This window comes from Lycium barbarum, chromosome 5 (genome assembly GCF_019175385.1).
Source record: "Lycium barbarum isolate Lr01 chromosome 5, ASM1917538v2, whole genome shotgun sequence".
Taxonomy (NCBI): Eukaryota; Viridiplantae; Streptophyta; class Magnoliopsida; order Solanales; family Solanaceae; genus Lycium; species Lycium barbarum.
Window position 1 is genome coordinate 127,658,510 of NC_083341.1, and position 18,022 is coordinate 127,676,531.

Consider the following 18,022-nt stretch of genomic DNA (forward strand, 5'->3'; position numbering starts at 1 on the left):
AATACATCCGAAAAAATACCTTAATTTGGAAAAACATAGCTACAAATAATAATATTTAAAAGGGTAGCTATAAATGATAGGAAACTACCATAAGGTAGTCATTTGAGTAATTTTATCTTTTTCATTTCTGTCCCTTTACTTTCCTTTTTGTATATCTTTACTTTCCTTTTTGTATATACTTCTTATTGGATTAATTAATAAAATTAGTCACTAGGGACCACCTATTAACCTTGAATTAAAAAAAAAAATTGTGATAACCCAGCTCTTGTGATAGGCAAACAAAAGAAAAAAAAAAGAAAAAAAGAAGAAGATTTTTTAATGCAAAGAGGTTTTGAGGCGAGAGGAGTTTTGCACTTTTAGGGATTTGTTTATTACTTCCAATTTTTTAATTTAAAAAGGTCAACTGTTTCAATTTTTTTTTTTTTTTTTTGTTGAAGCAGGTAAGCCAATGTAGCAAAATGTGAGTTGTGATGATCGAACTTGTATCCTTCGAGTCATTTTAACCAACCAGCTATGCCGCTAGCCAATCTCTCTCAATCTGATATTAAGCATGTTCAAGATTTAATATATATACGTTAAAAAAATAATGTTTAATTTTTCATGGGTCGAGAATGTTCAATTGATCATCTTTAATAACGATGGTTTTGTCCCTATTCTTGAACTATAATACAAAGATTTAAAATACGAAAAATGAAGCAAAAGCTCCACTGCAATTAATTAAAGAAATCGAGTTCGAATTCTTAAAGTGAAGAAATTATTGATAGAGAAATATCCTTCTTTAATTGGACCATCTAGATATCAGATGGTTATTAACAACTTGTTTGGCCTACCTATTGTATTGTATCGTATTCTTACTTTAAATTTAGTATTTACTTTGATTGTTACTCAAATTTAATTGTGTCGTATTGTTAAATTTATCGTTACACTGGTGCGTGATATTGTGAAACGACGGGAAACGATACAATCTATCAAAATGTTGTATTCATCAAAACAATATAGTACGATGCGATACATTAGGAAACATCTGTAGCAACCATCTAATAATTTTTTTTAAAATAAAGAAGAAGCTTAAGTGATCATATATGTACATATTGAATATTCTAATTTATTAATTAATGTTAGTATTACGTAAAACATTCTTTCTCCTTTTTTTTTTTTTTAATTATTATTATTTCTAAAGACTTCCCTCACATCCTGTTCGAAGGCGTGGATGATTACACCAATCTTTTGCGCTTCTACACCATGACTCACACAACATTAGCCACCAATTGAAAATTTTAATTCGTTCTTTCAAGGAATTCAAAGGTCTGTATCTTCACTATCTCCTATTTTAATTTAGTCTCATTCCATGGCTTCTTCTTTTCATATTCCATCATTTCCCACCCCTTGGAGGAGCTCAAGCATTAGCCATGATCTTTAATTTCATAAAAATATGACCACATGTGCATGAATTGGTATCTAAGAAAAAGGATACTCTCACCATCCCAAAAAGATTGTGTTAGTTACTATTTGAACAGTCAAAGGATATTTTCTTTGATCATAATATCGTTTCAAATACTTTCTATATATTTTGAATTGTTAACTATTGTGACTTGTACTACTTTTTTTATGTAGTTTCAAAATAAATATGTAATTTATTTATTTTTTAAAATAAAGATTCTATATCTTAATTCACAACGACCATTAGTTAGTTTGACCTTCGTAATGCAAATCAAGACACTCTTTTTGGGACGAAGGGAATAGTACTTTTTGAATGAAACATGTCAATACAAAGATTGTATGGAATGTCATTCGTTGCAAGTGCATAAAACTTTAGATTCATACTTTTTATCTACGTTTGATATTCTTAGATTTTTATCACCAGTATCGTTTTTTAAAATAAATTACACCACAATGTAATTATTAGCCTGTTTGGCTAATTTTAAGGATCCGTTTGATCATAGAAATTATTCACTTTTTTTGGAAATAATTTCTTACTATTTAATTTGAAAATCAGTGTTTGACTATGAAAATTCCAAATTCATCTTGAAGTTGTATTTCAAATTTGGCAAACAACTTATAACCTGTTTTCCAAACGATCAATGATCCAACTCACTTTTGATCGTTGGATTTTTTTTTTCAAAAAAAATAATAATTAAATTTTGCCCTAAATTTTTTATTTTTTATAGAACCAACGTCATCTTTTACTTTATGAACCTTAACGTTATTAGCGCACAGGGTTGTAACATTCATTAGTTCCTAATTATGGCATGATTCAGTTCAACGAACTGCATATGTGTTAATCAAAATCGACAAATGCAAGTGACTAGTCTAGTGTCATATTCCAGTGAAACGATCGATGGTCGATATAACTCTATCGTGCTATTCTTTAACATGCGTTCTATACAATTTGTCTCCACATTCAAAGGTTATTTTTCATTTACTTTTTAGTGGAGAATCTAGCTAGAGAGGGTGTGTGTTAACTTCTTGCTACCTTTTGCTGGTCCTCACGAGATTTGAGAAGCATGCACTAGCATATTTGGCAGAATGACGGTATAAAATATTAAGGGGTCAGACTTATGCCCCATATGTGATCTCAAATTTTTAGTTCACGAGAACAAATTGTCCACACAATGTGAGAAGATTATTTCAAAAAATAACTAGTTATTAGTGCTGTTTATTTTTTATACTAATAAATCTTTATAATAATATTTAAAATTGACGAAGTGTAAACATGTAGTAGCTCGTATATGAGATCTAATCCAATGACACTGTGATTATCCATTATGTAATATTATTATTTTAGAGCAAATTTAATTAGTTGTTTTAGGTAAATTAGTCATCTTGGGTGGTTTTGCTAGATTTTGAAATTGTAGGATTTTCGTGTATTTTAGGAAAAAATATATTTAAACATGAACATTATTTTAAATATTCTTTGCAAAAATTATATCTTCAACCCCAACTCCATAAATTTCAAATACAGTAAAAAATATTTGAAATCTATGTCCAAGCGCCTACTTAAATTTGCTTATTTGGAAAGTGATTTTTGATAGAAGTGTTTTCCAAAAAAAATACTTTTACAAAGTAGCAATTTTGTGTTTGGCTAATCAATTAAAAAATTACTTTGGTCAATATTATAGCATTGGGCTCCTCTCAATTTTCCCCAAGTTCTTACTTGGATAGGTGACACATGACATCAGTTAAAATTAAAGACTAAGATTTAATTAACTAAAGCAAGACTCTAACCATGGTTTAAATAATTAATAATTCAATATATTTACATCCTTATCAGTTTAAAGAACTCCCAAATATTTCCATATATATATTTGCTCCAAAAAATTCTGACAATTTTCCACAATCATTGCAGCTAAATTATTTATTCTTGTATTCTTTCTTTTTTCTTTTATCGTTGACAAAGGGTTGTTTCATGTTAATCAATAACTTTCTCTTATTCTATGAAAAATTGAAAAAAAAATCGTTATTAATCTCTTATAAATTTGACTTCATATTCGAAAGTATGTTCTTGATTTATGCTCTAAATATGCTCATTTTGACATCACTCGCAATAAAAAGTCTTAATTAATATATAGGTTGTATATCGTTGTTAAAAAAAAAAGGTAGCTTTCAAAAGAAATAAGAGATGTTCTCAAAATTGATTAGCTTGAAATATCCAAGTTCAATGATAAAAAAAAAAAAGAGTTGGCGAAAATAAATTGTAAATATAAAACGTTAAACTTTGGAGGGGTCAGTTCCTGCGGGATAATTTGTTATTAATAGAATATTAATTATTGTATCCTTAATTCAATTGGTGGGTTACCAAATATTTTGGGAGAAATATATGGAAATATTTATTACTTTAATTGTGGTTAAGACTCATTGGTTAGTTAACTTAATCTAGATCATTGATTTTAAAATAAAACACATGTCACCTATCTAACTAAGAACTTGATGAAAATGGAGAGGAGCCAGATCCAATATTATAGCAGTATTCTGCGATAGCTTACCAAGGTTCTAAAAGTGTTGTTGAAAAAAAATTAAAATTTTCAATTGAAAAACAATATACGTATGTTCTTACTTAAAATACTTGTTCTCTAAAAACCAGTTTTTTTTTTTTTTTTTTTTTTTTAAAAACCGTTGACTTCCCAAAGGCCTGATCAACCAGGCTATAAGTAAATGACCAAAATACTATTGTAACATGCTTTAAGTTTGACTATTCACAATTAAGTAACCAGTGGCATAAATTATACAAGGAACATTCAACTATCTTTTTCCACTTGCTACAAGTGACATCACTAAGAATATTTTGTTCTTCTATAAATACTTGATCTCTCCCCTTTGCCTATCTAATCCATTACTATAAACAAATCAAGTTTAGTAATGGAGCTATTTTATGATGCTAAGGCAGTAAGATTTAGAAGTCATTTAAACAAATACCTAGTAGCAGATGATGATCAAAGAACAATCCGACAAAGCCGAAACGGGTTATCAAGAAAAGCACGGTGGCTGGTGGAAGTTGCCGACCCCGAAAACCGCCACCTTATACGGCTGAGAAGTAGCTCCGGCATGTACCTTACGGCCTCCGATGAGCCGTTTCTTCTTAGCATGAAAGGTACATGTTAAATTTGTACATTTTTGGTTACTACTATTAGTTTAACTTATATTACAGACATAATTTTTTTTTTTTTTTTTTTTTTTTTTTTTTTACAATTAGCTAGGTTCTCAAAGATAAGTTGTCTTATTTTTAAGATTATAAATCACTTTTTATAGAAGATTACCATTAGATATCTTTTGAATAATATGATAGTGTAAACGTTTCTTTACAATATCTGTGTATATAAGTTAAATTCCTTAATTATGTGAGTTTAAATTATGTACACTGTAGTGTAAAGAACCTCTACATCATCAGATTATTCAAAGAATATTTATATGTAATTAGCTAGAATATTTATATGTAATTAGCTTCCTTAAAATGTGAAATTTGTAATGTTGAAAACAAGAGAAGTAAACATATCTTGATCAATGGTATAAAAATTTCTTATACTGATAGTGTATATAACTTAAACTCTAATTATACATTATATCTCGTTATGCCCCTCCATTAACCTGATTCTTTAACGTAATTTTTTTATACTATGTAGTTACAGAGGCGGAGCCAGGATTCAAAGCTTGTGGGCTCGGGGTTCTAATTCTTTAAAGTTACTGGGTTCTTAATTAATAATTTGTACATATTTAACAAAAAATTTAATATAAATATATGATTCGGACAAAAGCTATTGGGTTCGGCCGAACCCATACCCGAAGGGCTCGCTCCGCCCCTGTGTAGTCATTACACTTTTTTCCTTTACGTGTAGACCTGATTCTTCTTAACGAGTTATACACATGAAAATTCTTTTCCTTTTTGGTAGCGGTGAGATTTTAACACATGGCATCGTGCCTGCTCTTATAATGTATTGAAATGTGCGATTAACTCATCTAAAAATCTAAATAAAATTAGAAAGAGTACACTTTTTAGTTAGTTGATTATATATATATCTATTTTGGCAGGAGAAAAAAAAATTCTTCAAACTTCGCCGGAAAATATGGAGGATGTGAGAATTGTATGGGAACCACTAAGATATGGTTTTCAAGTTAAATTAAGGGGTTATGGAGGAAAATTCTTAAGTGCAAGTGGAGGTACACTAAGATGGAGCAATAGAGTAACTCATGATAGTCCTTATAGTGCTACCACTCATAATTGGATTCTGTGGAGTGTTGAACCTGTAGATGTACCGGAAGATGAATCATTGACGGATTATTTGACGATGGTTTCTAATTTTTCGTCGGTTTCCAATGAACTTTCTACCTTGGATTTGGGGTCTCCCATGTCTATGCATTCAAGTTTGAGTTTTTCACCTAAGGTAATATTGCTTCTTTCTGTGTGGATTGTTGTTATATATTGTTTCATAATGTATAGTATTATATTATATTATTTTGTATTGTATCGTCCTGTATTGTTTTGATGGATACAATGTTTTGATAGATTATCACATTGTAATAACGGTATAGTTTGTTTGAATTTTAATTGTTGTTGTTTGATAGAGTCCTCTAACTAGAAGCCCCATTATTTTACTACACGTCACTAAGCACGTAATCATAGCGTGTAATTTGAAGATTAAAGTAACCCTTTTACTAATTTATGTTTATAGAACAATAAAATACTGTAGAAAGATGCTTAAGAATTTTAGTCAAATCTCTTGATTTGTTAATTCAATTCTCTCTCTGAGAGAGTAGTATAGTACATGGCAATATAGCATATGCTACCACGAGGGGAAAACAATAACGAATGCCCCTAATACTCTAATCAGTTCAAGAAATTCTGTCATCATGGCCACATTTTATTTTGTCAACCATAAATAAAAAAGGTTTTACCTTATTATGACACATTCTAACATATACTAAACTAAACCCGTCTCAAATTAGTTTTCATGTTTTACATTTTGAGAGTCAGGTATGTAAATTTTGACCAATATTTTAGAATATAACATTTTCGTCAAATTAACATGAGAAAAATTACAATTTGTAGTACTTTTCGTATAGTTATTGAATATTTAAATTTTAATTGTAAACGTATTGAGTTGATCTAATCCAATTTAACTTTAAAAATTAATCAAATTGACTTTTAAAAAGCGAAACATGGCCTATGAGACGGAAGGAGTAGTAATAATGATATAGTCATTACTCATTAGCAAGAGCAAAAACATTTAATATTTTTACTATTTCATTTGTAATATCTTTTTAATTTTCAAAGTACCCTTCCTAAAATAAATTCCTTACTCCCTCTCTTCCATGTCCATCATTGGTTATTCTTCTTATTCATGTACTCCTTCCATTCACTTTTACTTGTCCACTTTAGCATATCAAGAATGAGACAAAAAAAAAATTCTTGTTTTACCCTTAACATTGATTGCTCATTTTCAAATCTATTGAGACTATACACCAATTAATACGGATATTATGATAAAATACATACTTCATTTATTAATTTAGGAGCGTGCAAAATCAAAAGTAGACAAATAAAAGTGAACGGAGAGAGTACCTTTTAGTAATATTTTTTTTTTATAAATAACTTTAAGAACATATCAGTCATTTAAAAACAATTGCTTATAAACACTTTTCCTCGATTATCAAATGCTTATTATCAGTTTCAATAGTTAAACCTAAACATATTAATTATATACTTATAAACTCAGTTTATACATCAAGAGTAATTTTTAACACTTCATACTTATCAGCGACTTAACTAGCGTTTGGTCATAAATATTGGATTAGATTTTAAAAATTTATCTTCAAAGATCTGTCTTCAAAAAAATTTCAAGACCAATTTTTAGTTTTGGGACTTCTATTCACAAAATTTCAATTTTTTTTCCAAGTAAAATACATGTCCAAACACAACTTCAAGTTCTCAATACCACTACTTCATAAACTCATATGTTCTCGTATGTTGAAGTTCCAACTTCAAAATGTATGGCCAAACGGGAGCTATACTTCCAATTGGAAATGAAAAGAGTTTGTTTGACATTGTTCCCTCTGATCTTTAATTACATTAATTTGTTTGACAGAGTCCTCTAACTAGAAGACCAGCAATGGAGCTTTTCCAAAAAGCAAAAGCCGTTCGTTTACAGAGTCACCATTTCAAGTACTTAACAGCCATGGAAGACGGTGAATCAGTAATTCAAGACCGTAATGGCGCTTCACAAAGTGCAAAATGGACCGTTGAATTTGTCGAAAAAACAGACAATGTTATTCGTTTAAAAAGTTATTGTGGGAAGTATCTTACTGCTTCAAATCAGTCTTCTCTTCTTGGTATGACTGGTAGAAAAGTCATGCAAACTCTGCCTAATCGACTCGATTCTTCTGTCGAATGGGAACCTGTTAGAGAAGGGAATCAAGTGAAGCTTAGGACTCGATACGGGCAATTTTTGAGAGCTAATGGTGGAATTCTTCCATGGAAAAATACTGTTACTCATGATATTCCTTATCAGACAGCTACTCAAGATTGGGTACTTTGGGATGTTCATATTGTTCAAGTCTTGGCTGATTCCTCTGTTCCTAAAAGGCCATCACCATTGGGTCTTCCTTCAGATTCATGTGCTTCTGAAACTAGTTCTTCCTCAGTTGTTGTTTCCTCGGAATCCTCCAGCTTTTCTACACAAGAGGTACGAAAAGTTTCCAACTTTACTTGATGTGAATTATAGAGGTGATAAAATTAACAATTTTTTGTTACTTATCAACCGTCCAAGTTTGAACGTATTGGATTACGACTTGTCTGCTGACTTGACCAATGGGTTGAAGTCGAAAATAACCCAATGAAACCCAACCTTACGAAGTCAACTTTGGAGATCTGAGATGATATAAGTTTGAAAGAATTTAAGCTAATAATTTGAGAAAGATGCTAGTTGTCCCAATACTGGTTCAGGGATAAACCGTTTTCTTCTTATATGATTTTTGACAATTCTCACCTCATAAACTAGCTTTTGATATTGAGATAGATTGAAGGTCCACTTCTTCATATGGTTAGAGTTGGGCACATGTTATTGTGTGTCCCAATGTTGAGTGCTTGTGTTATGTTGTCACGCTCCAGTTGACACGTCTAGGCATGCCTATGTGTGTAAAGTGTCCCACAATATTGGTTGAGGGATGCATTGTTTGTCTCCTTATTTGGTCTTCAACAATCTTCACCTCATGAATTAATTTTTGGGGTTGAGTTAAGCAGAATGTCCATTTCTTGACAGACATATTAGATTTCACGGTCTTTTTTCCAAAAAAAACAAGAAAGAAAAGAAACAGAGGTTTGGTAATGTAGGCCGCGTTGAGTTATGACCCATTTTGACTCAACCTATTTTGATCCATTAAAATTTTAGATCAATTGAATTATGACCGATTGTTGATTTGAACCGTTTTGACTTGTCCAAGTTTTTGATCTACGCGCCATGTTTTGGCACCTCTAGTGGATTCAATGATTTTGTTATGGTGCTCAGTTTCTCTTCTTTTTGCAGTCAAGAGATTCTTTTGCTAGTTCGCCTCCTAAGTTGGGAGATGGGAGGTTTATATTTTATTACATTGCGGACAAATTAGGAGAAATTTATGACGAAATGGAGGAACTTTGCATAACTTTTGATGGAAATACTGTTGAGGAGCTAACAAAGACATTGGAGGATGCAACAGGACTTGAGGAAATAATTGTGTGTACTAAGAGTCCTTTGAATGGGAAGCTTTATCCTCTTAGCTTGCAACTTCCACCCAACAATACAACTATGAATGTTATTGTATTGCCATCTTCATCTAAAGGTGAGAATTTTTACTTGTCTTCAGTTGGTTTCGTTTTGTGAAATTTGAAATGTTTAGGCTCATGACTTGTCTGAGCATTTTGGTTCCAAATGAACTAGAATGTTCAGTCATTAAAATAACTTGAACTTGTTTTACATAGAGTTTGTGTAAGATTTTGTGGCCTTCATGTCTTGAGAGGAAGTCAGTAAATAGAAGCTGATGGGTAGTTGAGGTGCGCTTAAAATCAACACAACTAGAAGGTGCCCAATCAATAGGTTCTTTATGACCTCACTAAGACACCAAATCATTTTCATTGTCATATTAAAGAAATTTAATATCTTTTAATTCCCAAAGGTGTTAACATTTTGGTGAAGATACGAGAAGACACTTTTGATATTATTTATCACTTATAAGCTCTAAGTGAACAAAAGAAAATTATCACTTTTAGGTTAAAAATGGCACATCATATTCTAGCCCAAAGAATAAACAAAGTGAATTAGTTGTATTTTAGGTTTTAACATAGTTGTCACAATGATTATTGACTTCTGACATTTCTTTTCTCCAGCAATCACTCCAGATTCTCTTTCAGACCATATGTCCAGCATTCCCGAGTTGAATGGTTCAAATTTCAGTGAATGGAAGGAGCAATTACAAATTACATTGGGACGTTTGGATTTAGATTTGTGTTTCAAAATTGATGAACCTTTGGAAGAAAGTGTAGACCATGCTACTTGGGAACACTCCAACCGTGCAAGCCTCATGATCATGAAGTGTAAGATAGCTAAGAATATTGACAAATCAATACCAAAATCTACCCGCGCAAGAGAGTTCTTGGCTTCTATTGAGCGACAATTCATGGCTTCCGATAAGCCATTAATAGGTACACTCATGGAAATGTTTACTACTATGAAATATAATGGGACTAGTGGTGTCCGCGAGCACATTGTGGAAATGGTTAATATGGCAGAACAACTTAAATCAATGGATATGACCATTTCAGAATCTTTTTTGGTACAATTTGTTCTCAATTCTCTTCCTTCTCAATTCGGTCCATTTAAGATTAGCTATAACACAAATAAGGAGAAGTGGACCATGGATGAACTCATTGTAATGTGTGTTCAAGAGGAGGAACGATTAAAGAGAGAAGGATTGCTATCGGTTCACTTAGTATCACAAGTTCAGAAAGGAAAAGGACCAAAGAAAGGTAAACAAAAGGGAAAGAAATCACCAAATCATGGAAATAATGTGACCACACATGATGGTGTCAGTAAAGGAAATCTGAAGTGCTTCTTCTGCAAAAAGAAGGGACATTTGAAGAAGGATTGTCCGGAACGCAAGAATTAGTTCGAAAAAAAAGGGTAATTCAATTGCTTATGTATGTTATGAAATCAATTAAGCCATGCTTCTTTGATATTTGGAGGTTAGATTATGATGCCATGACACATGTTTTTCAATTCTTTTTCAGGGATTGGTTACAACCCGGGACCTAGACAGAAAAATAGTTTCATTGGGAATAATGCTCCTCCAGTTGAATCTATAGAGGCCGACAACTTATTTTAGGTAGTAGTAGATATTTACATAGTTTGAATAATACCTACTAATTATATTGCTTATATTTCTAGAAATTTTGTTTGTTTGCCCTGATCAAGGATATTATGTTAAGTTTGGATGTAAAAGTTCCGCGGTATATAAAAATAACATGTTGATTGGTTTGGTGTTTTTCGTGATTGTTTATATGAACTTGGTAAATATTCGTGTTTGCAACAAATTTTAATATGCGGAAATAAATTACAACCAGAAACAAAATATGAAGAAATAGAGGTTTTATTTATGAATATTGCGGGTACAAGATCTGTTTACTCCCTTGATTCTTCTCTCATAATATTTCTCTGTAATTTGAGGGCTGTTAGTACTTAGTACCTTGTTCCTTGAATGTAGGATGATTTGGATTTGGATATGTGGACTTTCTTGGGATGTATTTGATTTCCATGAAAGGATATTGTGGATCTTCTTAAAGTATTTGGTTGTCAAGAAATATTCGTCCACATGTTAATCTCTTTGTGAATATCCCAGGAAGTTTATGAGATTTTCAAGATGTCTCTTCAAGTGAATATATGTCTTTTATATAGGCTTAATCTAGTGTTTAGGGTAGAGTAGTCTCCAAGAAACCCTAACACATATTGGGCTCAACTTGTAGAGTCCCACAAAATTTCGATGTTTACAAATGCCCCCTACTTCAAGACTTGTCAAAGTATATACGTGACGAATCTCAAAGACGAGACTTGAAGTAATAATGAAAGATAACAATCGTCTCAAGTACTGCAAGTTTAAGAGATACCCTTGGAGTATTATTATTTTCCAAGTGTCTTTTGGCCTTGGTAAAACTAACTGTACCCACTTTGGACATGGACTGAAATCCATCCCTTTTCATTAAAGAGTGGTATCAAATCCTCGTAGGACAAGTTTGAACAGACTTTAATTTGCACACAAGCTTAATTCAAACTCAATTCCCAGAGAAATCTAATTTTAATAGACTTCAATTTGCACCATAAATCTGGTCTCTTGATTTCACCAGTCACGTTTCAGAGTAGCCACCGATCACGTGTGTTCATCTTTGCGATTTTGCAACTTCGGTGAGGAATCACTCGGTGATTTGATTTTGCTTTTTATTTGCGAGGGAAAAGATGAAGGGCAGGACTGTCCCACTGGGCGTGCTAATTTGTTTGCAACAAATTTTAATATGCAGAAATAAATTACAACCATAAACTAAATATGAAGAGACAAAGATGTTATTTATATTGCGGGTACAAAAGGTTAGGACACACCTCTAAATTCAAACTCTGGCAGTAGCCAATTCCAGAATGGATAGTTCAACTACCACAGGTCACAAAAGCAATAATACTCAACTCGTTATCTTTTATATATTAAAAAAATCATAGAAACATAAACTATGTTTAAACCGGTTATCTTTTACGACAGATTAAGAGAAAATCGTCAAATGCCCCCTCAACATTTAGTCAGTTTAATTATGACGCACCAACCTTTGCGGGCGACCTATTACCACCCTGAACAATTTTAAAGTAAATTAATTTCACCTGAAAAGCTATAACCAGATCTACCTCATGTGGGTGAAATACATGCGCCTTACAGGCTTACACGTATATTTTACCACTTTTTTTTTTCATCTTCTTTTTGTTTCTTTTCCTAATCTATCTTCTTTCACCATCCACCACACCAAAAATCACCATTAAAAGACTTGGCCAAAGAAATTAACTTTTCTATTTATCTTGAGCACTAAACAACCTTTGATTTTTTATTTCCCTTTATCTTCACCAATGATCTCTTTCGGCTGTTCCAACTTCTTTGATCTTTCAATTTTGCCATGCTCTATAGTCCAAAAAATAAATTCAAAGGGAAAACTGAAATATCGAAGTTGAGCATAGCAAAATTGGATTTTGAATTAATTTGTAGTGGAATGAAAATTGGGTTTCCATTCAGTTTAGAAATTTGGTTTTCAAAATTGGGTTTTGAAAGATCAAAGATTGAAGTTGATTTTTTGGACTATAGAGCATGGCCAATGCTCAAAAATCACCTTTTCTTTCAGTTTTTTTTTTTTTATTTGGGTTTTGAATTAGTTTGTAATGGAATGAAATTACTAATTGGGTCTCTTGATATTTCATTTTCTCATCTTGTTTTTTCTAAAAAATGATTTGTGATTAATGAAAATTAGTTTGGAAGTTGTGAAACTCGAAGGGAAACGAAAGACGAAAAAAAAAACAAACAAAAAAAAAAATTGCCTGAAATTGCATACTTCCGGTGAGGGGAAGTGTGTGTAACAAAGAAGAAGAAAGGGATAAAAGATAAAGAAAAAAAGGAAAATAATAAGAAAAGACAAAAAATAGAAATGTTGAAAAGTATTATTTTAATATTTTATTTGCTTCTCACTCTCTCATCTATCAAAGATGAGAGAGGGAACTATACTCTCTGTGCCACCTCACCATCTAGGGTGAAATTAATTGATCAAGTCAGTTTGCACACACAGGCCCCAAAATTTTATTGGTATATGACCTTGAAATCTAAATGCTCTAGTCACCTCTAGAATGTGTTTGTGTTTTCTTTCAGCAACACCATTTTGTTGGGGTGTGTAAGCACAACTAGTTTGATGTATAATTCCCATAGACTTGAACAATTTATCACAGACTGAGTTTACAAACTCAGCTCTGTTATCTAATCTAAAAGCTTTAACTATTTTTTCAAAATGAGTTTTTACATATATAAGAAACTGTTGAATAGCTACACACACAGCATATTTGAGTTTAAGTAGAAAAATCCAAGTGATTCTAGAAAAAATCATTAACAAGAGTTAAATATTTGTTTCAATCATATGTAGCAATCTTATAGGGGTGCCAAACATCCACGTGAATCAATTCAAAACATGCAGGAGTTTTTATACTACTAATAGGAAAAGACTGTCTAGTCTGTTTTGCACAAGGGCAAACAGTACATTCTTGAATAGTTTGACAATTTTATCTAATGAAACATTCAACATTTTATTCAGAACTCTAGATGATACATGGCCAAATCTTTTATGCCACCGTTTCATATTAGCAGTAGACTCTAAATCCTCAGCTTTGTCGGTTGCTGTAGTAGTTAATGTTATTCTTCTGTTGAATCTAAATGCTTGGTTGACCAATATGTATAATCCATTTTTCTTTTTACCAATCTCCTTCACCTGTCCATTCCAAAGATCCTGAAACAGACAAAAGCCAAGAAAGAAATTGATTGAGCAGCCAAACTCTCTAGTTATTTTTTAAACTGACATCAAATTAAACTTAAACCGAGGATTGTGAAACACATTGCTTATTGTACTTCTATCTGACAAATTACTTGAACTAGTATGTGAAACACACTTCTTCTGGTTTGCTAGGCTGAGCAATATACTGCTTATTTAACAGTTTTAAGTCTGAAACCATATGGTTAGTTGCACCTGTGTCAATTATTCATTCTTCCCAACTTTTAGAAGCTAACAATGCAGTACTTAAAGCACACAAAGGGTTCTTACTTGATGCTGCTACAGCAGAGAAAGCTGCATTAGTGTTGTTTCCCTTAACCAAGCTTATAATTTGTTCATATTGATCCTTTATGAAGGGATATGCTCCTCCTGATGGTGCACCATGGTTCTAACTAACTTGATTGTTATTCACCACTTAACTTTGAGATTGAATATCAGCATTTCCTTAACTTTTTGACATATCACTCCCATCTATCACATTATATGCTGTAGACCCAGTGTTGGAGTTTGAAAACTGTGTATATTGCCCCAAATTATGACCATTGTGACCATTATGATCATTTTCTTGAATTTCACTGAAAGGCCTTTTCCTTGACTGTGGATAACCAACCACTTATAGCAAGTTTCTTTCATGTGTCCTTTTAGTTTGCAACCTCACACTGAAGATTATAGTTTTTCTTGAATTTTTGAGCTTGTCCATTGTATGAAGGCTGTCCATTATATGAGTTTTGACTATTGTATGAACCATTATTCCTTGAGTACATAGCAATATCTATATTACCGACTGAACTAGGACTAGGATGAGAACCTAACACACCAGTATTAGCAGCAATAGATTTTTTGACTTTCATCACTTAGAATCATGGCATAAGCTTTGTTTATAGAGGGCATTGGATACGTCATCAAGATATGACTTCTAACCTAATTGTAGGACTCATTAAACCCTAACAAGAATTGAAACAGTTTTAGTTTTTGAAGATGAACAACAAATTCTCTAGATTTTTCACAGTTACAACTAGGTGTTAGCACTAAGGCTTCAAATTCTTCCCATAAATCCTTAAGTCTTGAAAAATATGTAGAAACAGAACTTGTACCTTGAACCATAGTTGAAATTTCTTTATGAACATTGAACATCCTTGAACCATCCACCTTGTTGAACCTTTCAAACATATAGCCTTGGCAGTTGTAGCATACATGACTCCTCCTAACAAGCCCTTTGAGATTGAATTCACCATCCAAGATAGCACAATTGCATTCGTTCTTTCCCAGTGATTTCCCATAGAATCTGGAAACTTATCTTTGCTACAAGAACCATCAACTAGTCCCATCTTATTTCTTCCAAGAAGGGCAATTTTCGTTGAATTATACCAGATTGAGAAATTTTCGATACCAGTCAATTGAAATGTCAATATTTGGATTCCACTTACATCTTGTGGATTCAAGAATAGAGAATGATTGTAATAAATTCCATCCCCTTGAACACTGCTAGAGTTCTGAGTGTTCTGTGCAGGTTCTGATCCATTACTAATGTTCACATTGCTTGGATCACCATTGTTTGCATTAACACCATTGACAACTGCTTTGATTGCCATTTCTGTTAACTCAGAGTTTTTGATTTTTTTGATTGTTTCTTGTCAAGAATTTGAATGCGAAATTATATGAGCCCGCTCTGATACCATGAAGATTAACAAACATAATCAAAGAAGAAAGCTAAGCAATCATGAAGGTTAGAGTAGAGAAGTGAAGAAGAAGAAGTAACTGTTTTTAGAGAGAGAATTATCCGTTCATTTGTATTCAATAATCTGTGTATATTGTTGTAACACCTCGTAGCTTCGGGCGAAAGTTTGAATCATAAGATGATAATATAATGGAACCAAAATGAGGTTTATAGGAAGTGTTTTGAAAACCAATTAAGTCATGAGAAGGGTCTTTGGGCAAAGCAAAGTTGAAAACCACTCTACGGGGCATGTTTACAAGTGAGTTTATAGAAGGTCTTACTTCCAATGACCATAACCCCATTATTAATTTGGAATTTGGGAAAACTTCCTTGATGAAAGTTGTATCCCTTTGAAATAGCTTTCCAACGGTATATTATGGGCCTCAAACGAACATCTGTGCATAAAGTTATGCTCATTTTACTAAACAGTGTTCTGTCAGTTACGGTGGAAACATACGAACCGTAAAAATTATACGGTGGAACATACGGACCGTAAAAATTATACGGGCCGTATATTCCAGCCGTATAATTGGTCCAGAATGTCCAAATCACTGGAATGATTATACGAAATGATATACAGTCCGTACAAATTGTACGGGACGTAAAAATGGGCGTAGAATTGCCCGACAGATCAGATTTTAAGATGTTAATAAGAGACCCAAGCTCATTGTTTTTCATTCCTATTTCTCCTCCACGACTCAAGGGTTCTCTAGAGCCATCCAAACACTTCATATGCAAGAATCCAAGTGAAACTAAAGATCCACTTCATCAATCCACAAAACTAAGTGTGAGAAACACATCAATCCATTCAAGTCAAGAAATTCCATGGAAGGTGGAATTAGGGTTTTGTTCAAGTGAAGTATTTCAACTCAAGGCTTATTCCTACAATAACTAAGGTAAGTTTTATGATGTTTCATGATGATTAAAGTGTTGATAAGTTCTTGGGAGAATAGAAAATGGGTTTGATAAAGAGAATTATATGAACTATGCTAGGGTTTTTGGATTGTTGACTTGGGATTGTTGTATTCATATGGGTGATGAAGAATGATGTTAATTACATCTAATTAAGATTGTAGGATCACCTAGAAGTAATAGAATGGGAAGTGGGTGAAGAAATCACCATTAATGGAGACTTTGGAGCTTTATGCCCACTAAGTGTTTGATAAAATGCTTAGATGACCAAAGCATGAATATTATTGCTAATATAGAATCCCTTTGACTTGTATTGCTATAGATCAAAGTTGAAAGGGTTGACGAACGTTGTATTACGCTCAAAGGCTGGAATTAAGGTATGTGAGGCTAACTATCTACGTTAGGGAATGTTGATGATTCTCCCTACGTCCCATTCTTCATACTTGTCAGCAATTTGACTCAGAATATAGTTAGCCCTAGTTTCATGATATGATATAGAACTGTTATCTTCTAGGGTTGCAGTTACAGAATTCGTTCATGGTTGTCACTTTGAACATCATGAACTCAACACGTAATCTTTATAGACTTATGCATTGTTATCACATGAGTCTCAGTCAGTGTATAACCAGTTATTTGCATGAGTCCCATAATCAGAAACAGTTATCATGCTATCAGCTATAGCCAGTCTCAGTTTTGTAAATTGTTAATGTTGAACACCTGTATCTCCCTTTTTATTGCTTGGGGGCCTGCATCTCGCGATGCAGGTAACGATACACAGGTTGACGACTCAGCTAATTAGGAGTGCACGTATCAGCTACTGGTGAGCCCCACATTCCTTCGGGGCGTTGTCAGCTATCCAGTTATTTCAGTTTATAGACAGCTCTATTATTCAGTACTCTTAGAGGCTTTATAGACACAGTTCAGACAGTCAGACATTTATTATGTTAGCCTTGTTGGCAGTTGTTCAATCGTTTTGGTTTAGCCGTGTTGGCTACAGTCAGATATATTTCAGATTGTCTAAGTATTTCCGCATTATGATTTCAGCCAGACCTTTAGTATATCATCATGTGTTTAGTCGTTTCCATATTCAGTCATGTTTTGATATCACATGTTGATTCAGTCAGCCAGTTGGTTCGCTCGGTCACATGCAGTCAGGCACCGGGTGTCGTGTTACGTCCAGGCCCAGGTTCGGGGCGTGACAAAGCTTGGTATCAAAGTCAGGTTCATGTGTCTTAGGGAGTCTATGAAGCCGTGTCCAGTGGGGTCTCTTTTATATGTGTGAGGGCCCCACACATATAAACAGTTGACCACCAAGA

At 33.0% G+C, this 18,022-nt stretch overlaps 2 protein-coding genes across 2 annotated transcripts; one reads left to right on the forward strand and one right to left on the reverse strand.

The window, feature by feature from the left end:
* Positions 1-4,314: 4,314 nt before the first annotated feature.
* Positions 4,315-11,004, forward strand: LOC132641495 (uncharacterized). The gene is made up of 6 exons (XM_060358518.1): positions 4,315-4,588; positions 5,524-5,876; positions 7,578-8,174; positions 9,015-9,306; positions 9,851-10,643; positions 10,751-11,004. Exons 1-5 carry the CDS (start codon positions 4,357-4,359, stop codon positions 10,627-10,629), a joined length of 2,253 nt encoding a protein of 750 aa, XP_060214501.1. The 5' UTR covers positions 4,315-4,356; the 3' UTR covers positions 10,630-10,643; positions 10,751-11,004.
* A 2,687-nt stretch (positions 11,005-13,691) lies between these two features.
* Positions 13,692-15,888, reverse strand: LOC132642705 (uncharacterized). Its single transcript, XM_060359769.1, has 2 exons — positions 15,172-15,888; positions 13,692-14,035 (listed from the first exon to the last, which is right to left on the reverse strand). Exons 1-2 carry the CDS (start codon positions 15,667-15,669, stop codon positions 13,733-13,735), a joined length of 801 nt encoding a protein of 266 aa, XP_060215752.1. The 5' UTR covers positions 15,670-15,888; the 3' UTR covers positions 13,692-13,732.
* Positions 15,889-18,022: the final 2,134 nt, after the last annotated feature.